The sequence below is a fragment of the Bos indicus genome, chromosome 1 (assembly GCF_029378745.1).
Source record: "Bos indicus isolate NIAB-ARS_2022 breed Sahiwal x Tharparkar chromosome 1, NIAB-ARS_B.indTharparkar_mat_pri_1.0, whole genome shotgun sequence".
Classification (NCBI taxonomy): Eukaryota; Metazoa; Chordata; class Mammalia; order Artiodactyla; family Bovidae; genus Bos; species Bos indicus.
In genome coordinates, this window is record NC_091760.1 from 61,172,878 (window position 1) to 61,198,380 (window position 25,503).

Sequence of the window (25,503 nt, forward strand, 5' to 3'; positions counted from 1 at the left end):
GTTTTAAAATACATGCCAAATCAGCTAGCAGAGATTGTTCAGTTAGCTGGTGCATCATTTCCATCCATGTTCTCACATACAGCTCCCTGGGTTCACTATACCTCCTCAATAGTTTGAGATTCTTTGGTCAGGAAATACCTTTGACTGATGGAAATCTACCCTAACTGTCCAGTTGCCAGTCTGGGGAGTAGAAGAGAACAACTTAGGTAGAAAGTGGAAAGAGGACCTTTTCCTCTTCACAACAAACACCATTTCAACTTCAGTCTTGGGACTCTAGGCAGCCAAGTTTCCATATTTGTGTAACAATTTTTGTGTATGTGTAAGGGAGGGATCTGCCTTTTGTTCCAAAGTTTTAAATTCAGGAATCTTCCACAGCTGTGGTGAGGTTATAGTGATTGGTAGAAAAGAATTCCATATGGACTAAATTTGTTGGTTGCATTGAACATGCTTCAATTCTATTTTGACAAATGTTTGCTAAGCCACTGGGGTCTTTTACCATGCCAGGTCTGAAAGAATCACAAGAGTGGAAAAGACATGGTCCTTTCCTTAAGAAATCATAGACTCACCTTTTCCCCAATCTCACCTACTGCTTTGAATGTATTTTTAAATAGATGGGTATAAAGGGGGTAGAAAATGGGAGTGTATAAGAAGGAATTTCTTCTGGGTTACTAAGAAACTTCTGACTTGATAGCAAAGCCTACAGCTGGTGTTAACTTTTTAACATGAAGCTTCTGTGACTTAAAGGAAATAGAATCTCAAATCAGCTGGGGGACAATGCTGATTGAGACACAAGTGGTTTTTCACAAGATCAGTAAAGGGTGGTGTATATTAAAGACTTCAGCTAACCTTTGTCCCTAGTTCCTGGGAGGTAACCTCTAAATCCTTGGAATTTTTCTAAGTCATAGGTGTTTCTCTGTCATTTCCTGTTGGGCTCTCTTGGACCACGCTTGATGAGGGGATTCATGGTGGGACCCTAGATGGTTTATGCTAACAAGATGACTCAAGGTGGGGTTGGCTATGCCAGAAAGACCCACCCACTATGTGATTAGAGCACTGGGGCAGGAGAGGGGACCTGGAACACTGAGGTCAACCAGTAGCCAGTGAATCAATCAATCATGCCTAAAAGCAATGAAAGTCCAGTAAAAACTCTGGGCACCTCAGCTTGGGAGAACTTCAGCTGACAACACTGTACACTGTCACCCATCAATGTGCTGGGACAATGGACTCATGCTTGGGGCTCTCTCAGACTTCGCGCTACACATTTCTCTCTTTGGCTGATTCTTTTCTTTTTGTAAACATTTTTACTGGGACAAATGTTCAGACAATATATTCCTAGTGGTCATCAAATACTTCTTCTTGGCCACATGGCATTTAGGATCTTAGTTCCCCACCAGGGGCTGAACCATGCCCCCTGCAGTGGGAGCTCAGAGTCTTAACCACTGGACTGCCAGGGAAGTAGCTGACTGATTTGTATCCTTCTATATAATAAAACTGTGATCACAAGTATAACATTTTCCTGAGTTCTGTGTTATTCTAGAAATTATTAAGCCTGAGATGCTAATGGGAACCCCTGAAATTGTAGTCAGCTGATTGGTCATCCTGGCCTGAGGATGCTGCATTTGTGTCTGACACCTGATGTGAGGGCGATTTTTCTTGAGAATTATGTCTTAAGCTTGAGTTTGGCAAACTCATTGAAGAAGGGCATTATCAGGAGTTTTACATAAAATTTAGATTGGGGCGATGGGCCCATAAACTGTCTCTTTGAACTGGAGGGGAACAGAGGTTTTGCTTCTGTGTGAGACCCACTGCTGACTGTTGAAAGCAATCATTAGTGCTCGGCTCCTTCACCCCAGCCACCCACCCCAATTTGGGACCAGTTCCTTTTTTTTTGACCCAGTTTGGCAGCTCAGGGTCCAGATCACTTCTGATGCACAATTAATCAGCCTCACCTGTTTGGATTGCTCATTTCTCATTTTCTGCCACCATCTCCTGTCTGTCCTGTGCAATGCTGCTGGGGTTCTATGGAGATTCTGAAGACATTTTATGAAGGTAATAATAGCTCTCACCAAGAACAGAGAACAGCTTATTTCATAAGTTTAAAAAAAGAAAAAGTGACTTTAGAAGATAATTGATTTCCTCCTACTGCTATCAGGTTGGATCTTAATAAAACTAAACCTTAAAGGATGACCTTTATTATGGAGATTTTAAAGGAGTATACCCCCTAATGATTTTTGGTATCATATCCAAAGGTCTCACTCAAGTCTAAAACTCACAGAGTCTTAATGTTTTATCTGTAGCTTCTCAATGGTAATTTCTGCTTATTTCTTATTATCCCTTTAAGGGAGGAAAAGAAAAACTTTCAGAAACTCTCTTTGCTGAGATGAAGACAATTATTGTAAATACCACATTCCCTTCGGTGACAGAAAAGACACAGATAGAGGGCCTTCAAGTGATTCTTCAGTGTCTGGTCTACCCCTTCCTTTACATATTTTTCATTATCATTGGCTTCATTTCTATATTATTCAGGAAAAACTTCCAAGAAGCAGTGCAGTCAACCACAAGACCACTGACTCAGGTCAATAAAGACACATCTCCTTTTCACGTTTATTTCATTTTGTTTTAAGATCACAGAAGAGCAGAGCATTCATACGTGTAATGTAACAGAAGAGAGAAACTGAATTCAAATACATTTAAAAAGAAAAGGAAAAAAGCTTTTTAAATTTTAATTTGTTTAAACACACACTTGCGCTTTTTATTTTCCTTCACAGAGCTAGTATCCAGGGAAAAAATCCCCCCAATAAACAAATAATAATAAAAAAAAACCTTGAACAACAAAAAACCCAAACAAAAAATGGCCATGAGTTTTTGTCATCAAGGAAAGTTTTGCTTATGTCTACAGGGATGAAAAAAGGAATATATTTATATATATATATTTATATGTATATAACACTGTTAATAAGGAGAATTCTAACCAAGAGCAGGATTTATACACCCTTCAGTAGAGCAGTGAGAAGGAAGGGGTGAACCAGTGCCGGGGAAGGAAGTTGGAGGTTTTCTCCCATGCTTCTCTCCTTCTGTAATTTCCACTTCACCCTTCTCCTACTCCCAGTAAATACTTAGGGAGCAGAACATGGTCATAATTCACCAGGATGAACCTTTAATGTTCTCTAGTAAAGAACAAAGACTAAGTAAGGGAGTTTTTGTTTTTTGTAAAGGCTCCAAATAGCTTAGAATTACTGCTGCATGCCAGAAAGCGAGTGGTCCCAAGGGTTTTCTTCGTTTGGAAGAAACAGATTTTCACTCTGTACCTGGCTTTACATAGAGAGGGCTTATGCAGAGAAGAACATAGCTGTAGGAGTTGGTCCAGGAGCATCACTCAAAGACGCCTCTGAAATCACTCTGGAAGTGGGGAGTTATCCATGGGCAGGTCACTTTCCCACTTAAAGAGAGTTTCAGACCTACTCTAAGCACATTGCAAATTGTCATCTATATAAAGTGATACTAATGCTGGGAAGTTATGAATAATCCTTGCTTTTCAATGCACAGGAGACTTATATTATTTCTGTTCTCTTAAGCAATGCATGAAAAGCCACCATTGGACAGATGCTAAGTTGAGCATCCAGGATAGTGTGGGTCTATACTTTGATGGGTCAAGACAAGCGCACCTGTGCTCAGGCCATCCAGAACAAGGTGCATGATAGTAATTCCTCATCAACCACCTGAGAAACCATCCTATTTACCCTCTGCTTGGAGTATTTAACTTTTACATTTGATTTTGACCTTCACAACTCCTATTACATTCAGCTCTGTAACCTGCTAAAATGTGTTTATTTTTGTCTTGTTTTCAACTTGTTTCTTTAAAATTGTACTGACTTGTATTTTGTGAACGTGAGGTTTGTTTTCTCTCCATCCATTTACTTGACTACATAGCCTATAAGTCAAATTTAGAGAAACTTATGCCATGAGATGTTTCTTCCAAAACAAAATATATTATCTTGCTCATTTCTCCTAGAACAGACTTTTGAACCTACCTGGGATCACTTGCTTATGGCCACCTGCACAAGCAAAGAGGTTTCAAGGACAACCATTTACTATCACGAGGCACTTGGCCCAGGAGGAGAAGACTGATGTTTCCTTTCCTTTTACATGAACAACTTCCTCACTAGTTATGTGACCAATACCTAGTCTGGCTATTTTCTCCCTATGAAAGATTATTAGAATATAGTCCAACAGCTAGATTTTATAACATTTCAATTAAAGAAACAACTCCAGCTCTCTCAACGCCATCGGTATAATTTGAATGTGTCCCTTCTCTAGGTTACTAAGAAATTTTGATTAGGAGAGAATTATAGAACCAGTCCAGGGACCCTGTATTCTAGAAAGTTTTGGCTTTTGACATGGAGATGATGGAAGGATGGTTCCAAGAAGTGAAGATCAAACTAGATCAAAGAGATCAAACCAGAAACAACAAATAGCTGCTTAGAATGACAAGCTGGGCATAGTGCTACATGAAGATTCAATTCTTATTCAGAATCAGAGAGTTTGGAGATGGCAGAGGTTTTAGAGAAATCATTCAAATTTCTCACTTTCAGGATGAGAAAATCAAAACTCAGAAAGTTTAACTAATTTGCCAAAGGTCATATGACTTGCTTATAGGCCAGACCTGGGGCTAGAACTCATTTCTCCTGACTCCCAATCCACTTTCCACCTACTTCGCTTTATAAAGTTGTCATTTGTCTTGGGTAGAGGAGTATACTTTAAGCATAATATTAATTTGACCCAAATTTCTTTCGATAACAGTCTTTGCAAAAAATTCATGTGATCCGTGAAGAGATCTCTTTGATGACTCCTTATGTACCAGCTGTGCTGATCATAGAAGACATATATATGTCATTCTGTTAAACACATCAGACACTTCAAAAAGACTTCAAGAGAACATGCTGAGAGAGATACTCTCAATGAAAATGATTCTGTCCTCATTTGCAATAGTCAGTATAGAAATATAGGTAATAGATCCACCAGATTAAGCAAGAGTAATTCTTTCCTAGAGTGTTTTAGCAAGATATTTCTCAAGGACGTAACATTTTTCAATATCCCTTAATTTCTTAGGATTGAGATGATGAAGAAACTACCCCAAAGTTTCTGTTGAATGGAAAATAAAGACTGAGTAATACTGTGCTCATCAAGATATAGGTGACTTACTTTTCTTGGAGCTATTGAAATAAGACTTTAGGTTGTAAGTAAGAAGTAACAACAACAACAAAAGCACTTGACAGTTGATGTAACAGACACATGAGCCCTTCAAACTCTGTCCTCCCTGTCTCTTCATTTCCCTTGCTCTGGGGTCAGGTGGGACAGCTGTGGTAGGTGTTGGACGGAAGTCCTGACTTCCTAAGTCCTAAGTCAGCACTTAGGTCCTGAAGGAACAAAGAGGTGACCTCTTGGGAACAGAGCAGGATGCGAGCTTATAACAGTTCTGTGGGTCTGCTTCCTTTTGCTGAGACAACCTTACGTTTGGGCCATTAGTCATCTTTCATCCCATTCTGACCTGTGACAGGCTTTGGTTTTTATTTATTTTTATTTGCTTTTTTTTCCTTTCAGATTCATAGTTTAGCTGAACTTGGGCATTGCATGAAAAATGAAGTTTACATAGTTTATATTATGTACATAAACTACCGATTTACATTGATTTACACATGATTGGTGCCTAATTTATTAATCAGCACACAGAATGTAAATGCGCTGAAAGGAAATCAAGGTTTTAAAATAAATTTTCCATAATATCCATAAACATTTACTCTGGTGTAAATGTTAAACCAACACCTAACGTTAACACCAGCTAGCTTGTCAGCGGGTTAGTTATGCACTGGTTGCTGTGGTTGCTGGGTGAAGATAAAGTCTTTCTTGCATATCACGTGGCCACATTTAACAACATAGCTGCAAACGAGAACGGTTTACTTCTCTTCCACTGTATGCACATAAACGTAAACTTCATTTTGCATTTAGTGAGACACTTACAGATATTATGCCAACTACTATAGAAAATTTACTCCACCAGAGCAAATGCACTAGAGAAGAAATATTTTAAACATTTAAGAAAGAAGACTTCCTAAATCGGATTTACATTTCTTAACTCAGGGTCTTCGCTGTTTCTGTGGTATATTTAATATTTGTCTTCAAAATATTAATTGTTTTGTAGGTCGGATAACAGCATTGCACTTATATATCTATAAAAATGATACTTATTAGAAATCAAGGCTAAATACAGGTTGAAAATTTATGAAGTTGAAGAGCTAAAATAAGGTGATGGTTATTCCCATGGAACATGATCCATAAGCAAATTCCTTTCAAACAAATCATTACAGTGTGGAAAAATGGGGCTCCACGTCTTTCAAAATGAAGTATAGCTCTTTTTTAAAACCAAATTCAATACTTTTCTTCCTTTTAAGTTTAAATCATTATTCTAGATTTGGTTTATAATACATACAATATTGCAAATATAGCATCTGTAAAGATAAGGTTAAAAAAAATACATACACATATATATATATTTCCACAAATAATTTAAGACCTTCAAAAAACAAAATGGGAAATTCTGGGATGCAAGCCAATAGACACATTCAAACCACAACCAACCTGGGGATGGAACCTATGATTCTGGAACAGTTAAGAAGCTAATAACTCAGTAGGTAACAACTGAGAAATATTTTCATGCTGAGGAGTTTAGTTTTTGTGTGCAAAGGAGGTAAGTCCATTTTTGGAGGAGAAACAGATTTTTGTTTCTGTCCTCCAATAACATGAAAATCACGAGTACTTTTACAAGGTCTCTATGAATAGCCCAAATTGTCTGAAGATGTAGTAAAAAAAAAAAAAAAATGCCCAGGGCAAAGGTGATGTCTGACTTGGAAGAGAAGGCAAAGGTCAGTGGGACAATTCTTCCCATCAGAAAAAGCAAGGACCTATCCCTAAGCCTTAGTTCTTTCAGGGCAGAGGGATGTTTTGTGCCCAAACTAGTAAGACTTCCTCCAATAGGGCAAAACCTTCTGATGAACAACTGCACAGAGGAAAGAATTTTGCAGTTGTAAAACCTAGGATAGTTTTCATTCTTCAGGAAGGACCCTTCATCAAGGTCATTTCTGCTTTGGTTAACTGTAAGTCAGGTCTCAGGATTTTGTTTTATGAAGAGTGGAGTTTCAGTTTGCATACAAAGGATATTAAATGTGTTAGCCATTCAGATTAATTGATGTATTTCACTCCTCTCAGTATATTATTTCCAGCCAGTTGATTCTTTTCATTGCAGGATTTCATGCTTTGATTACCAACGGACAAAAGTCTTGAAGAAAGTTATCACGTTGTGATGAACTAAATTCCAAGAAGTCCCATGTTTAAACTTATTATCTCGATGTCAGTAATCTGGCTTCTACCTTTTACCTGACCCTTTTCCAAACTATGTTCTCTTCCATTTTTCACATTGCTCAAAAACATCCTCAAACTTATGAAATTTCTGGGGTCAATGATTGCTCTGAAACGGGAGACAGGACAAAATTCCCAGATCCTACCAGAGATGCAAACATCACATATGCAAACACCACAATATTCAATACATGTTTAATTACGTTTAATATACAGACCATTTTAATAAAATTCAGGGAACAAATGGCGCTGACAAGGCAAAGACATTCCTTTCAATGAGAATCTCCTTCTATAAAGCCAAGACCTTGTCCTTAGGATAGGGTAGAGGCAATAAGAAATCTAGATGTGTGATGAAAAATCCGTGACATGCCATGGGGATCTGTTCCTGAAATTGATACTAAACTGAATTAACTCCTGTTACTTTTCTTTTCTTATGTATCTTTAAATTAGCATGCACTCCACTAAAGCTTCCACTTAAGGATGTGGTTGACTCTTCAATATAGGAAATATTGATCGTCAAGGATGATAAGATTTTATTCCTGTACTAAGAAGACTAAATTGTTAGAGAAATCCCTGATTGTCAATAAATTGATGCTGCCTAGGAACAAGGCTCACCTTCTCTATGTTTAAGTAGCTACCATCTTGGATAAGAATTTTGGTCCTATGCCAGGATCTGCCACAAATACTTTTATGCACTCCCAAGTCCAATTTGTCCTTCTGTTTCATGTCTAAACTGCAGAATCTTAAAAGAAGTCTGGTGATAGGCTTTTAAAAAATCCCCTAGAAGAGATTAAAAGTACCACTCATCAGGAGATCATTACCTTTAAAGATGAGACTCATTGCAAAGAGCCTTCAATTAATAAAATCTATCAAGATAAATTTCAGATTTATTATTTTCCTTCCTTCCTCTTCACTCTCCTTCTATACTCCTTCCCTTTCTTCCTTTTTCTCTTCCTCACTCCCTTTCTTTCTAGTTCTTCCTCCCTTCCTTCTTTCTTCCCTTTCTTCCTTCCTTTTCTGATTTGCAGTTATGAAGCTTCCTGTTTTACATCATATAACAGCCATTTTCCAGGTTCTAAGACTTGGTGAGGTACCATATTTGGCTCGGCTGCAATACATTCTACTGTGACCTCAATAACAATCCTATGTCTTCTCACTAATGAGCCATTTCCAATGCCTATTAGTCTAAGTAAAAGCAACGGTTGGTTTCCTGACAAAGATCTACACACCGGGAGCTCTCTCTGTAAGGCTTTTCCTAAGAAAATCCTTCTGGTGTGGTGGTGATGTCAAGTTTTGTGGTATGTATATAGCTTTTGCCTAAATGATTACAAGTTTCTCAGCTGTTCTGGTTGAGAGCTAACTCATATATCAGGGTTAACAATAAGATGTCTCTTGTATATGTAAACTTAAATATCATATCTCCCACTGTATCTTTTTCAGAAGACAAGAAGCCAAGAGTAAGTTGGAAAGATGGAATACAGTGCTGTTCCTAGTGGCCTGGTGCAGGATAAGGACAGAGTGCTATCAACAGCAGTGCTGTGAACACCATCCATGGATGAGAAAGGAGATGATGCGGGCAATCAAATCAAGTATTAGCCTAGAACACCAGGACACAGCTGCAAAGGAGCAGCTACAAGGAGTAGATTTCCCCTTTGTTATGGCCAATACTTGTATTGGGGCTGGCACAGTATTTCTACCACATGAGTAGGGACCTGGGTATCTGTACTTCTCTTGCCTTGCTCATGGCTCACTGTATTTTATCTGAAATATGGAAAAATCTCTGCTCAGGGAAATCCATGGGAGCAAATGCAGTGTTAACTGAAGATTGGAGAGGGGGCATAACAGGGCTGCTAAGGATCTCCGCGTGGCTCAGCATCCTTTCACTAGGACTTAACCCTTGGAGACCTTCCCACTTCTGGGGATTTGCTCCATACCTGCTACTGCTGCGGCAGAGCAGGACCAAGTCGGCAAAAAGCTGGGAAGCACATGAATCCTTCAGACTCACTCGTGAAACAGAGTGAAATCAGAAACTTCTGTCCTAGGTCACCTTATCCGCATCACTGATTCTTTCTACTGTTTGCTCACCCCATCAATAGTAGGCACTTTCATTGACAGTGATAATCTGAGTGACTCTGGACTGGGTTCTGATGACTGGACTGGGAGGAAGATGAGGATCTGCCCGTAGGTGGGGCACAGCTTGGTCTGAAATACACGCTGAGGTGCAGTGACAGCCATGGATGGGGGAGCGGCTCTGCTCCTTGCCTCCTTCCCCTCCCACGGCCCCCAGCGCCTCGTCACAGCCGCATCTCAAGATTACAATGAGGGACAGTATCTACAGCACAATGAGTTTATGTACACGTGGACCATTCCCTCGGCATGCTTTAGAGAGAGGCGCACACGCCCACACACGTACACCCACGTTGAGAGAGAGAGAGAGAGAGAGACACGGCACGCGCGCACAGTGGAGAGAATTAAAATGGCACTTTCTAGCATCTGCGGCATGACGAGTGCTGGGAGGTGGGGGTTAAGGGGTGGGAGTGAAGGGAAGCGGCCGGGGTGAGGATTAAGAGCAGATATCCGGCGCGGATGCGCAGGGATGCGGGGCAGATCGAACACGGAGATGGTCTTAAAAGTTGGAGGGAGAGTGGAAGCAGGAAAACCAGATAAAGAGTCAGGTAGGACTCCAGCATGGATTCCATTGATAGTCTGAATGGCTATGCGTCAGCTCAAATTAAAAAACAGAATAAAATGATGTTGGTAGTATAAACACCAAGGCAAGACCATATTTTTTTCTTTCCGCGCAGATGAAAAAGGCTGAAGGAAGGATAAAGAGTGTGTGTGTGTGTGTGTGTGTGTGTGTATGTGTGTGTGCGTGTGGTGGGGGGTTAATACCCATCTGGTACTTCTTCACTTGTCATTTTTTTATAACATGAAATCTCCTTAATTGATGGAGTCTTTACACAGTCTACATTTGCTTAGATATACACATTTCTTGGTAGAACTTTTCCCACCTGGAATTATACTTCAATTTTTATTGATGGACTTTCAAATTGTTTTAAATGTTGTATTTTCTTCTTCATTTTCTTATTTCCCCCTTCATTTATAAACACACAAAGTTGTGAAAGAAACAGTCTCCCCCCATTTCACTCTCTCTCTCGCTCTGTATCCTGTGTGACGCATTTTTGTGTGTTTTTTTTTTAATTATTTTTAAACTTTTATTCTATTAACATTTGCTGAGAAGGCAGAGCAGAGATGCTGCCAGCAGCCACAGTGGTACGGCCAGACTGATAGATCCATTTATTCCTCTCACCGACCCAGGTCCTGCAGTGCAAAAGAGAGAAAAGAAAGTAATTATTAATACATCCAGTCCACTCTAGGTCACAACTGACTGCTCCTTATTTCAGAGGTAAGACTGGGCCGTGTACCAGCATCTCAAAGTCTGGGCACTTATATACAGTCTAAGAAGGACTCACCATCTTTTCTAAATCCTTCTGGTTGATCTATAAGTATCTTAGGGGTATCTTGTATGATGCTGGATCAGTCTCCTCTCCACCCAAATTTATCTTGCACTCTCTGGTCTGCACAGCAGTGGGATGTCAGCACTCATTAAGATTCCAAGCATTGCTGAGGGTCCTTCAGCAGCCAGACACCGGCTCCTCCAGCTGATTCACCACAGTATCTCCATCAATAAAATGTGGAACCAGTCTGTAATGCTCTCTTCTCAAGGGGGCGGGGGAGGGGTGGTGGTGGTGGCAGTGGCTATTTATTTGTTAGTGGGGAGAGGAATTGTTTTAAAGTAACGTTTTTGGCTGGGTGGCACCTTAGCTGCAAGGCAGAAAATAAGTCAACTCATGGTGGGATTTTAAGCAGCAGCAGGGGGTCATCTGGTCCAAACCCTTCATTTGACACTAAAAATTAATTATGATGACAACAAAAACAAACAAACCTAGCCAGGCAGGTCCAAACTGGAGCAGAGCTGAGACTTGAACTTGCCCAGAATTCATCCTGGAGGGGTTATCTGTGGGTTTCCCACTGCCAACCTGAGTTTTCCCAATGTAGAAGAATTTGGGGGATGTGGGTGTGCAAATGGAGAAGAGAGTGGGTGAGGGATTTGTGTATTTACACAGAAAGAATTGAGGCAGTGAGTGTAGGTCTAGAGCTTGCCTCCTACGCTTTGCCTGTTGCATTTCCTCCTTTTGTATAGTTCTGTTCATTTAGATTCATTACAAGAGGAAAACAGTTTTTCACAACAGAGACTTTTGGATTTAAGACTGTATGCTTAGACATGACATTCAAAAGGAAAAAATGGTGTCATTGTAACCATGGGTCAGTTGAAAGTTTTGAGGGCATTTAAGGAGATCAGTATGTGTGAATGAGTGTGTATGTGAGTGTGGGTGTTTGTACTTGTGCAAGTGCAATGGAAGCATCCTCTGGCATGTGAACATTTCCAAAATTGTCTACAAACATACCAGGTCAGATATAAAATAACTGGGAAAATGTTGAATATAAGAATATTCTCCCATCTATGTTTCACATATCAATAAAAATAATATTATAGGAACAACAGCAACCAAAGACAGCCAAGAAACAACTACATAGCACTTACGACACGTCCTGTTAAAAATGCTTCACAAATATAAGCACACAACCATGTTACAAGGCAGGTCCTCTAGTGAACCCTGCTTTCCAGGGAGATAAGGGAGCCACAGAGAGGGTAAGTTCACCACATGAGTTTACACAGTAAGCAGAGAGCTGGGCTTTCCCCCAGTGACTGACTCTAGAGTCTGTGCCTGTCACTGCTGCGCAGTGAGGTTATGTGGTGAAGGGGTGCCCCGAGTCTCCTGTCAAACATTCGGCAAATGAAATCTGGGTTTGTTTAAAACAGTAGCCCAGAACCAACAAAGCAACAGGAAGGTATCCATTATCTTTGAAAAAAATGATTTTCAATAGATCTTTTTTCTTTAAACTGAAATGTCTTATTGAGAATATTAAAAATGCTACTTAATATATAATATATATATAAAGTTTGAATAGCATAGTTACAGTATAAAATGAGTGTTTGAGTGTTATTATGTGTTGAGCAATGGAAACACAGAATAAAAGATTTAAATATCCAGTCAATTCTTTAAGTTTTCTGAATGACTGCAGGATTATATTAATAAGACACTTTAGCTATCTTCAGGTTCATGCCTTACATGAGGAATTAAGGATCAAAAAGATTATGCATTCTGCATAAAGCGCCTGATTAGTAATGGTGACCAGGCACTAGAATCTAAATATTAAGTCAGTGTTTTTCCTAATTCACACCCCCCACACACACATCATTCTTTTTGGCCTTTGGGGACCGTTAAGCTCCCTTAACGGCCCCTCGCCAGGGCCCCCAGCCTGATGGCAATGCAGTCCCCCATCATTTTCATTTCTCTCTGGGCTTTAGATGTCATAAGTTCTGTGGCACGTTTGTCTGGATTAGTGTGTCAGTGATGCTTCCCAAACAGAGAAAGACTACACACAAATTGAGGCCAGACAGGGTTAAGCAAGGATGATTTTTGTTTTGCCCCAGGGATCCTTTGAAAACAGGTTTTCAGACTCAATTCTGCCTATTTCCTTAATCTCATTTTTAGTGCTGAGACAGGTTGGATTATCTTTCAGACATCTTGGAGTTGAGTGGTACCTGGGGGAAGTCTGGTCTTAAACCATTTTATTTGAAGGATAGTAAATATGTGATAAAACAAAAATGCCATCACGGAAAAATATGATATATGCATATATGAACCTAGATACACATGTTCACATATAACATTCTTGCTAATGTATGTACACATACATATGCAGATGCCAAGAGAAGTGTATTTGTTATATGCATACTCATATACACATATGATAGACACATGTTAAAGGTATTTTAACACACAAAGTTGACAATTAGCTATTACTCTTACATGCTATTCTATGTTATACATAGGGAATCTTAGTGTGACTCTTAATAATCTTTAATTTTATCTCTAATAGAATTGTTACCACATAATTGAAATATATTTTGTGGCTCTCTGAAAGATATTTTCATCTCTATCAATTATTATTTATTAAGTGCATTAAGTGCTCTCATATAGCTATTTGATGTGCTTATATGACTTGCTCTTTTCATAATTGGTTTTGAGAGTAAATAAATAGGCTTGAGAAAAACAAGGGTAACCTGTGATAGTTGGGGAATCAACACAAGTGTGTATACAATTACAGATACGTGTATATATGACTGCATAGGAGACTACTTCAGTTAATGGCTATTTCAGGGAAGAATCATCAGCAAAATCATTAATTGTGTTTTAGTTCATAGTTATGAAATTTCTGCTTATTTGTGGAAATGCAAATGATAAATCTTATTTCCCATACCAGATGGCCACACTCAGCAAGTGCTTTTATACACTGACAGATATAATGAAAGCAAGAGTCTGCAAACATAAATTAGCCTTAAGAATAGATGGGCAAATAGAACCACAATTCAAAAATTGCTACATGTTTTTCACATAACAGAAAAAAATCATATTTTGGTATTTAGCCACATCCTATATATATGTATATATGTGTATGTGTGTTTATCTAGTAAACATTTAATAAGAGGTAGCAACAGAGGATCAGATGGTTGTATGGCATCACCAACTCAATGGACATGAGTTTGAGCAAAGTTTGGGGGACAGTGAAGGACAGGGAGCCTGGCTTGCTGCATTCCAAAGGGTCAGTCATGACTTAGCGACTGAACAACAATAACAAGATTGTCATTATTGTTATTAACTCTGGAAGTCTATGTTACAGGATGGCATGAAATACCTCTGGATCAAAGACACTGGTTTGCGAACTGGGTCAAGGCTTTTAATGTTTGACATGAAAAGTGCAAAATTTAGCTGCAGCGGGAGTGGGAATCTTAAGTCAACACACCAGGTCAAGGTTTTCAACTCCAAAGATAGTTGAGACTCTGTATCAAGGTGAAGGCCGGACGGCACTTTGCCAGGACAATGCTTATCCAAGGGAATTGGTGATTAAGGGCAAGACTGATAGAACATAGTTCAGCCATACAAGAAAAGAAGGGCCAGGTGAATTTAAGCTCAAACTCTTCTTAGAATTATTAAGGATTGACAACACGACTAAAATAAAAACATAAACAATATGCAAAACAATTGTTAAACAAAGGAGAAAAATAATCTACTAAACGTCTCTTAGATATTATCTTGATGCCCAGGCTGAGGTCCCCTCAGTGGCCTGGAGCCACATTTAAAAGGGAAAAAGACTGACTTTGGTGCCATCTGCTGATCATTTTCTGTCAGTACAGCTTCCTCTGCGTGAAGGAATCCACTGGGGAGGAGAGCCTGTAGTTTCTAGGCCTGGAGCAAATTGTAAGAGGGGGTATACTGATGTTTTCTTTGAGCAGTGTGTCTTGAAAATAAATTTGGGTTCCATATCCACAATGCTTTATGCATTATCTCCCTTTTCTATAAAAATGGTCTTGGAGTATTCTCACAATGAAGTTGGAATTATCACACTTTTTCCATCAAAACAACATCAAATATTTTGACTTGCAAAATCTTGAAACTTTAGGCCATTACTTTCCTTTGAGTGACACTATGAATTTTTCTCATTGATCTCTGAAATTAAAAAAAAAAAATCGGATGCTCTATTTTCCCCTCCACTCCAAAGCTCTGTGGTATCATTGTGTTCTAACAACACCAGTTACTTAAGATTCAAATGTAATAGACAATCGTGGCATGCAGAGAGAAGAAGGTATGAAGAGGACAGCAGTTTATACTTCTTGTCCCAAATAATCTTGATCCTATATACGTATTTCTGGTCACGTCTTCCCTGCTGCATTCTGTGAGGGCTTGCTAGCACTGGTCATAAACTAGATGCTGGCCCTTTCCTGGGTATAACCAACAAAGCTGGTCCACAGTCTCTGAGGCTCACTGCCTGGTTGGGTCTAAGGACCATAAGAATAGGTTTTCACTCTTGAGAGTTATCTTGGTAGCTTTAGCCCCTTTGACACTCAGACAAGAAGATGTCTTCATAGGAGACACTTATCAATCCAACTGGGTGGCCATGAAAATTTATGCAGGGTGGTGCCTGCCACATAGATTTTTCCATGACTCTGGTATGGGAACAGACACTGTTAGGGATTTCTGTTGGTCTTGTAAAGATAACACATCAGAATTGGTAATTGTTTGAATCTTAGGGTCCATGTCATGAAGTGTTGACCTGACTATATTGTCTTTGTAGGGGAAAGTGTGTGAATCACGTGCCACGTGGCTGACAGAGCTACATGAGGCAGTTTGACAGCACAAAAAGGCAGTTACCAGATGTCCCTGCAGCCTGGGTATAGGGTGGCAGGGCCAGGGTATGGGAGAAGGTTCTGGCAGGAGGGCATAGGGAATGCTCAAGTTCTTCATTTTTGGAGACCCTACTCTATCTCCTTGAGCAATATATCTGCTTCAACAGCCAACGAGGGGTGATGAAGTGGACTCTCTGTCTCAACTGAGAGCCCTGACACTGGGAAGTGGACATTTCCAGAAGTGCAGCTCTGCAGGAATTAACCAAGGGAACTTAAGGACAATGGGAGAGGGAATAACTTGCTCAGTTCCAGAGATTCAAAAATGAATAAGTCAGAAGCAATAGAGGGGTCATTGTTGGATCAGAGACTTATTGTAAATGAGAAAGTTCACAGTTTGGGAAAAATAGTGGCAAATGTGTTATGGAAATTATCACAAATTATCAATAGGGAATAATCACGTGTAGAAGGCTCCAATGTATTGCTGCGGACTCTCAATTTTAACATACAGAAGGGAATCAGAAATAAGAACCATACCTTTTTGCTTGAAGTGCACGGTGGTGCCAATTTCTAAAAAGGAAACATTTAGCAAAACAAAAACAGGTAAAAAATTCTGAATCAATTGAGAGTAAGCACAAAGGTCGTCTGGTACTCTCCACTGCAAGGAGAACGAGAGGAAAGGAGAAAGAGCACGCTCAGAGGAACACACACTGGTAGAGACTGAAAGAAAGGTACATGGAAAGAGACTGCTTTGTTGGAACAAATGTGCGGTTGGAGGTGGCAAAAGCAATTTGCAGCTTCAGGTACTTGATGTAACATGTGATGAGTGCAGACGAGTACGAGATCTCTGAGGATGGCAGATGAAAGGACTCTTGACTGCAATGTAGCCAAGGAGAGGTTGTGTCTGCCTCCCCACACCCAACCCCATTCTACCCTTTTGCATCTGCTTTGCTCTACTCACACCGGTTACCTTTCTTCCTTTTCCTTTTCCTTTCTACCTTTTTTTTCTAATACACTAAATCCCTTCCAACATTACAACCTTTGCCCTCGCACCTGCTTGGAATGTCCCTCCCCAGACCTCTGCCTGGCCAGCTCAGTCACTTCATTCAGATTTCTGCTGAAATGTCAGGAAGGGTTTCCCCCATCATCTTCTCAAAAACGGTATCCTCTGTGACTTCCTGTTATTTTACCTTGGTTTGCTAATATTAATAGTCCTGATCCCTACTTTTCCCCATGTTACACATTGACTTACTTGCTTGTTCAGTTTCTCTCCTCCATGAAGGCAGCCACAGTGCATATCTTGTCAACCACTGTACCCTGGTGCCTAGATCAGAACCCAGCATGTAGCAGGTATACAATAAATACTTGTTGAATCTACTAATAACTCTCAGTGTTGGGAGAGCTTCTATAGGTAAAATGCTTGGATTCCCTTTTAAGTATCTTGCTCAATTAAAGCACAGCGCTCCTCGATATTTAGAAGTAAATATGGAAAATTTCCATAGGATACTTTGAATCTCAGGACCAACTGGATGACTGATCAGATATAGGAGTCCAAACCATGGAAGCTGGACATAGGTTTTATTCTCTGTGAGGATCAGGACACAGCCCTGCATTCCTGAGTGGCATGCTTTCACTAAGGGCATAAAGTGACCTGGACTCTGAAGAGAAAAAGAAGCTTCAGATTAGGAACCCAGTCACCTCACCATCCTGCTTGAAACTGGCTTATGCTTTCTCATGACTTCCAGAATAAAGACCAAAATACTTAGCATGCCATCCATGGCTCTGCCCTTTCACCTTTCCAGCCTCATCTCATGTGGAGATGTTTATTATCCCGGTGTCCCAGCCCACAAACCTTCCTGATGCTCCGTGGTACCCCGTTTTCTTTGTCGTGGGGTCTATGGCCTGATGATATCTCTACTAGGAATCCCACTCACCCTTCAAAATTTAGTTACATATTCCACAGAGAAATCTTCCTTAGACTCCTTGGTAAAATGAAGTCCCTCTATTATAAGCTCTGTTCTCCTTCACAACACTCATCTCAGTTTTAATTTCGAATGTATTTGTCTGGTGTTTTGATGAATGCTTATTTCACTAGTGGGCTGTGAGTTCCACAGAAGCAGGAACTGTATCTGTTACTGCCCCCTTGTTGGCACAGCAAATGAATGACGGCACTCTGAGTACACAATGGACCAAATCACTGAAATATGAGAAGAATAAAGATATGCCAGGCATCCTTCTAACAGAGGAGCTGAGACTCTGTAAAACAACAGAGAGTCTGAGTAGCTAAAATCTTTATCCTCTGATTTAGCACAAAGGGGTCTGAGCTTCAGAATCAGGTCTGCAAAGTTTTGGAGGTTCAGTGCAATCTAGGAATCCTCTCCCTCGCAGATTTTCCTTTTGCCTTTATGATTTAAGGAGATCACAAGGAGAAGTCTCAAACAGCCTGATGTTTTCTAGCATACTCATGATGGCTATAAGAAGGGCACCACTGTCCTAGCATCCAAAGTCTTGAAAATGTTTGGCTACTATTCAGCATTTGCTGGGCTGTTCATAGAGCAAACTGTGTCCACAAGTGAGGACAGATGTGGGGTGAGGCAGCTGGGGGTGTGTGAAGGTTCTTTTATACCATGATTGCTGGTACACTTCTGAAGACACTCAAAGCCATCAGCATCTGCCCTTCTGTCCTTGACGAGCTAGTCCATTATTTGCAGAAAGATGGAGGTCCATTCAGAAGATTGGAGCATGATTTCTGCTCCTCTTCTAGCAGAAGCCAGTTACTGAGGTCACTGTCAACTTAGAAGTGAAGTCAGATTCTATTAAGACTTAAAATGCTGGTGTCCACCTGTTGACCACACAGATCACCTGACCAGCAATGTTTCATTTGTGTATTAAACCTGCTGTCACCTGTTTCCTTTGATAATACCTGTTCTCACAACTTTTCTTTAAAATCAGCATATTGCTTTCAAATATTGCAAAATCTCTGTAGAGAACTGCTCATCAAAATATGAGGAAAATGAGGCCCAGACAGGTTAATCAGTTCCCCAAGGTCACACAGACAGCAAGAGGCAGAGCTGAGACTGAAATTCAGGGCTCCCACTTCTCCAGGCAGAACTCTGTCCATTATTCACAATACCCCTCTGGAATTTTTATGATAGCAGGGCTGAGTAAGTGTAGCCTACATAACTCTAGGGTTATCACTGAGACATTTATATGATTCAGTATTGACTGGGGAAACTTTGGCTCTGCTCCTGTGCAAAATACAAGTTCTCCTCTTTCTTTGCTCAAATTCTTTGGTTTATCATTCTTTAGAATTTATAAGGACTTCTCAAGGTTCCAGGTGGTGCAGTGGTAAAGAATCCACCTGCCAATTCAGGAGACTCAAGAGATGTAAGTTTGATCTCTTCTCCCCTGGAGAAGGAAATGACAACCCACTCCAGTATTCTTGGCTGGGAAATCGCATGGACAGAGGAGCCTGGTGAGTTATAGCCCTTGGAGTTGCAAGAGTCAGACGTGACTGAGCACAGCAGCAGCAGTAGCTCAGGGTCACAGAGCGATGCTCTTCACCCTAAGGGGTTTAGATTTCCTGATGGGATCATCTTCATGTAAAGAACCCCTTAGGTTTCCCATGGTCCATCCCAGGTCTCATAGAATAATTCCAAGCAGTTGTTCAAGAACCTAGGCAGGCAGGGACACCAACAGTTCTGCTTAACTAGAAATTATCACTTCATTTCTTTTTGCCTCAGTTTCATCAACTGTAAAGTAAGTTTAATTAAAAGCTTCCTGTAAGTTTGTTCTGGGGCTTCCCTGGTGGCTCAAATGATAAAGAATCTGCCTGTCAATGCAGGAGACCCAGGTTCAACCCCTGGGTTGGCAGGATCCCCTGGAGAAGAAAATGGCAACTCACTCCAGTATTCCTGCCTGGGAAATCCCATGGACAGATGAGCCTGTCGGGCTACAGGCCATGGCGTTGAAAAAGAGATCAACAAGACCTAGTGACTAAACAACAACAGCTTTGTTCGATCACTTAGATAATTATCATACTCTGCTTGGAATGCTGCCAGACACATGCTAATTGCTCAATAAATAAGAGTTGTTGTTGTCAGATTTATGGTAAAAATTGCTTACAGAGGAGACTGTCAGGAAAAGTTTTGTGGAAAAAGAGAAAAACAGATCTTCAAAGTTAGCCATGCCAGTACTGTTTCAAAAAAAAATTTTTTTTTTTTTAATCTATAGCACTACGGATGAACAAAACAAGATTCTAGCACACTGAAGTGATAACGAAGCAGACTGATTAGGGAGCATTTTGGTCAGGAGAAAACTAGCAATAGGTTAACCAGTAAAGGGGAACAGACTTGAGCAAAAGTCTGAATGTCCTAAATGGGAATGGACACTGCCTTACTAGTTGACTAAAAATAATTTAACAAAAGAATTCAAAAACATTGCTCAAACTTTACATTCTATGAAGAAAATATTTTTAAAAATCAGATAAAAAATATACTCTTGTTTAAGTTATCTTTAAAAAGCAAACTGCCAGTTAAAAGTCTAGGAAGTCTTCCCTATGGCAATGAATGACATAGTTTGTGAAATACCAACGATCTTAAGACTTGGAATTCCATTTGTATTTAGAAAAAAGAGAATGTAACTTTTATTTTGTATTATTATGTCTTATTCATCCGCTTCTGTTGGAGTAGACCGTTCTCTTTTGAGGAGCAAAATTCTGAACATTTTTGAGGAGGGCTCTTTGAAAAGTTGGTTGTATGCTGCCATCTTGTGGTAATACTAAACATGTGCCTTTGCGCCGTCTAAAGTAATTACCTTTGTCCACCAGGTGGCAGTAGTGAAAAAATTATCTTTGTTATTTTCAAAAGGAGTCTTTCCTATTACAGATCAAAAAAAAGAAAAAAAAAAACACAACTCTTGGTCCTTAACAACTGACAATAATTCTTTCTTTTCCAACATGAAGGCGCTCTCAAGTTCTTGAGTAAAACTGCCTTGCCAGGGACACCAATTCTGTAGGGATTCCTGGATATACTCATTAGAATATACCTGACAACTACCATTTTTATGCCTCTCCTGAAGACTTCTCTCCACATGTCAATTTAGCTTCAGCAAATAGACTTAACAAGTAAGCATGGTAGTGCCAGTCTGAACAATGAAATAAAAGGATAAATCTACAGCAGCAGTACAATGGACAAAACTTTAGGGGGTTCAAGCACAAAGAAAGTTCTAAAATTCTGTGAATGCATTATTGTCATATGCTTAGATCTCAGCTCCTGATGAGGGTGTAGGAGGCAGCAATGGGGAAAAGAATTTAATACTAGAAAAGGCAAGTGCCTTGATAAATTTATTTATGCCAATCTGTCTTTGACTTTCGACTTTCAGATTCTTTACAACCAGCTGTGTGAGACAAATGTCCCCGGTGGTACTAGTCATAAAGAACCTGCCTGCCAATTCAGGAGACAAGGGAGACACAGGTTCAGTTCCTGGGTGGGGAAGATCCCCTGGAGGAGGGCATGGCAACCCATTCTGGTATTCTTGCCTGGAGAATCTCATGGACAGAGGAGCCTGGAGGGCGACGGTCCATAGGGTCACACACAGTCGGATACGACTGAAGCGACTTAGCGCACAGCACACACAGCATCAAAAAGAGCTGAGTGGGCCTTGCTCATCGGCAGGACGTCTTCCTTGTTCACTACTGTAGCCTTGGCCTCACTATTTCTTCAGCACAGAGTCTGTATTCAGTAGATTGGGTGAATAAGTGTCTGAATACATAAATGAATAAATGAATGAGTGACTGAGTGAATTAATCCATCAATACCTTAAGAGCTGCCCTCTAAAATTCTAGGTAGGGGGAAATATTATTCTTTGAAACCACCATGCTTTAACACAGAGGCAAAATGACTGTTGGGAATTCACAGTCATTTAAAGAATAATAAGGGGCTAGGAGGTTCTTCAGAGAAGGCAATGACACCCCACTCCAGTACTCTTGCCTGGAAAATCACATGGGCGGCAGAGCCTGGTAGGCTGCAGTCCATGGGGTCACTAACACTGGGATAGGACTGAGCAACTTCACTTTCACTTTTCACTTTCATACATTGGAGAAGGAAATGGCAACCCACTCCAGTGTTCTTGGAGAATCCCAGGGATCGGGGAGCCTGGTTGGCTTCCATCTATGGGGTCGCACAGAGTCAGACATGACTGAAGCGACTTAGCAGCAGCAACAGCAGGAGGTTCTTTCATTAGTCTCCAAATCCCTGGCAGGTAGAAAATTTTCTGGAGGACTGAGCTTTATTTATAAATATCCTCATGAAATTTAAACCTTAGAAAACAAAAACCCAAGCTTTTTTTTTTGTTTGTTTCAAAATCCAGAAGATTTCTTCTTACCTTTCATCTGTCACTATGCGGTAGGACTAGGTCTCTTGCCATTAAAGTGAGTGTTGTGAAGGTAAGAGATGCTTCATTGGAAGCTCTACAGTTTACAGTTAACTCTGTCACTGCTGCTGCTGCTAATGCTAAGTCGCTTCAGTCGTGTCTGACTCTGTGCGACCCCATAGACAAGAACCCACCAGGCTCCCCCGTCCCTGGGATTCTCCAGGCAAGAACACTGGAGTGGGTTGCCATTTCCTTCTCCTGTGCATGAAAGTGAAAAGTGAAAGTGAAGTCGCTCAGTTGGGTCTGACTCCCTCACTACCTGAGGAAATTTCTGTATCTATATTTATGAAGAGTTACCACATTTCTCCTTCTTTGAATTCTATCTGGGAGAGGAGGTGAGGGTACAACAAACCCATGAGGAGAAGAATTGATTTCTAGTGCTCTGACAGCTTACCTCTAATCCTCTGCTTATAAGCATTCATTCCAGTTCACAGGTAGGATACATAGAGTTGGAGGGTTTGTATTGTTTGCACAGTTGTTCTAATTCCAGGGTATTTATTTGAACATAAGGCTCACTTTTCAACCTGCCACAGTCACTGGAACAAGGAAATGTTCTCTGTTGCATATGGCACAACTCTTTTTAAGCTTTCTGATGAGCCCTGGGTTTTGAAAATAACATATTAGCGGACTTAACTAACTGGACTTTTTTTTTGTTTCCTGTATCAGAATGAATAAGGATGTATGTTCAGCAGAAAGGGAAGGTCCGAATTCAACAGGGGAGCTATCTTCCAATTGTCTGGGAAAAGTGAGAGAGGGATAGAGTTAAAATCATTAAGAAGTTTAATAAAATAAACATTTAAGAATATTCCCTGTGCCACTTGCTCCTTCACTGATGCTGAGGACCTGAAGCATAACATTTGTAAGTGTCCTCCATGGGAATTTATGTGTTTTTGTGCTCTTTTTTTTTGCCAATTTAAAAAAAAAATAGAACCTTTCCTATTATATTGGCTTAAAAGGGGGACATTTTTATTAATTCAATTTTCAAAGCCACACTCTGAAAGTTGTTAATTTCTTTCTCAATGGTTTCTCCGCTCTACTTGGAGGCTTTAGGGATTAGCAGCTTCTACTTACAAGAATTATTATTATTTTTCCTTTTGACATAGGAAAAAAACATGCCTGTGGTTTCTATTTGGATTGTTAGAGTTTTAATTTTCTCTTTTGTACTATATCCATATTGTATAAACTCTAATGCCTAATATTTATAGAGTAATGTTCTCTGAGAATCTCAGTGATCATTCTGGGTCTGGTTCTGGAGGAAAAGCCAACATAGAGAAATAGGTCTAATCCTCAACCTTAAGGTTGTAGCTGTTTTCTGACCGAGTTCATAGGCCAGTCACTATCCTGACAACTAGGGAAATATGCCAGACTGGCTGGGGAAACTAAAAAGTCTTAGCTCAGCATGTCATCAATATTTGAGAAGGCAAGTTGGCCTCCCCCTTGGCTAGATTTGGGTCAGAAAGGACTCCTACACTTTACTTTTAAATACTCCTAGGGGCTTCTGATCATTGACCATGACCAGGAATGGACTTCAGATAGTCTGATGCTGTTTCAAAGTGAGTCAGAGACATGAATGATGTATCAAGCTTTTTGCCACCCTGGATATTCTGGTGATAATTCGGTGTTGAATGAATGAGTATACCCAAATCAAAATTAATGTTGATATAACGTCTCATTATATAATAGAATAATTGAGAATCATTCCTTATTCTCATCAATTAGTGGACCAACCCTCCATTATGTTCTATACGAAAGAGAATCGGAGAAAATATTTTTAAAATAAAAGTTCATCTCATTAAACAGAAGATAACTTTGTCTTATACCCCAATTTAGAGAGAGAAAGTAGGAGGTTCAGTGACTCAGTGGAAATGTCTTGCAGGGTGAGTCAGGTTAGACTCAGGACCAGGAAGAGCGGAGGGTGTCCTGGTCCCTGTGGAGTGGGCGGTGGCCTGAGGGGCAGGGACTCCTGAACCTGAGTGTTCTGTGACCTTGAGCAAGACACAGGGCTAGGCCAGCCTCAGAGGGGCAGAACGCAGAGAACCGGTCAGGTGTTTTCACTCGAATATGTTATAATACATCGACAGCTCAAAGATTCAGACAAAACATTTGTTTCTATCATATTAATGGTGTTATCTCTGAGGAGAGAGATTATATGTAATCTTTATTTTCTTCTTTATAGTTTCATATATTTTAAAATTCTTCCATAATGAAAATGCATAACATTTATTATCAGAATGGAAAGCTATTTATAAAAAAAAATCTGGGGTAAAGAAAATAATCCCCTAAATCTGGGGAAAAGAAAATAATAATTTTCTGATTCTTTAGCTTTGAGTTGACATCATTACAAGGAGACTGAGTTTTCCCCGCCACTTTTTAGTTGGCTGGTATTAGTGAAACTAAAGAGAAGCTAAGATAGGTGAGGTCTAATTTCTATAAGGAACATTGTCTTTACAGCATGAAATGACAATGCAATAAAATATGTATTATATGGGTTTATGAGGTCCTTCTGACTGCACACTTGAAGTAATTGCTCTGTGGAGTAAGTACAGGTACATGAATTGACTTTAACTGCTATAGGTTCTGCTTGATGGCGATACGGACTGTTCCAGAAAGTACAGGATCACTAAGCACTCCCAGCATAAAGGAAGGGTTTCATTAAGTCTCTTAAAGCAAGTCAGCCTGCTCAAATCCTGCAGGTTTCTTATTTAGCCTGAGAGGTTTAATTTTTAATAATCAGTGAATTAAAATGTTAGAGAATGCCCAATGGGGTAAGTTTAATAAAGGAATTTCTCTGGGCCACTCCACCTAAAAATACATATAAGATAGAAAAACTCCAGAAGTAAATTTTTTGAATCAGTAAGTTATTAGAGCCAGACACGAACTCTTTGCCTTAAAGAAGAAACAAATGCTTATGCTCCTGTGCCTATAACACACCCATTGCACCTGTGGGTAAAATCCTGGCATTTGGTCCTCATTGGAATGAAAGAACAGTCATCCAATTTCATAAAGAGCTACTTCCTAGCCCCGAATCTACTTATTGTTGGGGCAAAGTAGATTACAGTTGAAAAGACATAATTTCATGTACATTTGGAAGCCTTCTGCGCCTTCATGTATTTGACTTGCTAAAAAAGGATTTTAAAAGTACAGGTTTGTGTAGGTCTCTAGAGATTTGCCTCCTGTCTGGTTTTCTCCCTCTGTTTCCATGCTCTAAATTGTGAATTGCAGATCCGTTTCAGAATACATTTTAGATTTAAATTCTAAGGGATTCAAGACTGGCCTTAATCCGTGTAATATGTGTTTTCATTTCATATGTTTGAAACCAAAAACATTCAAATACCATGAAACAAGGT

General features: G+C 40.0%; 1 protein-coding gene across 2 annotated transcripts in view; it reads right to left on the bottom strand.

Moving 5' to 3' along the window:
- Positions 1 to 2,580: 2,580 nt before the first annotated feature.
- Positions 2,581 to 25,503, bottom strand: part of LSAMP (limbic system associated membrane protein) — a 634,880-nt gene continuing 611,957 nt past the window's right edge. Inside the window, exons 8-9 of one of the 2 annotated variants that reach the window (XM_070788402.1) lie at positions 16,262 to 16,294; positions 2,581 to 10,734 (exon numbers count right to left, since the gene is read on the bottom strand). In XM_070788402.1, coding sequence (XP_070644503.1) covers positions 10,637 to 10,734; positions 16,262 to 16,294 — 131 coding nt within the window. In that variant the 3' untranslated portion in view covers positions 2,581 to 10,636. The remainder of the gene's footprint in view (positions 10,735 to 16,261; positions 16,295 to 25,503) is intronic. The other variant, XM_019984807.2, reaches the window with a different exon arrangement.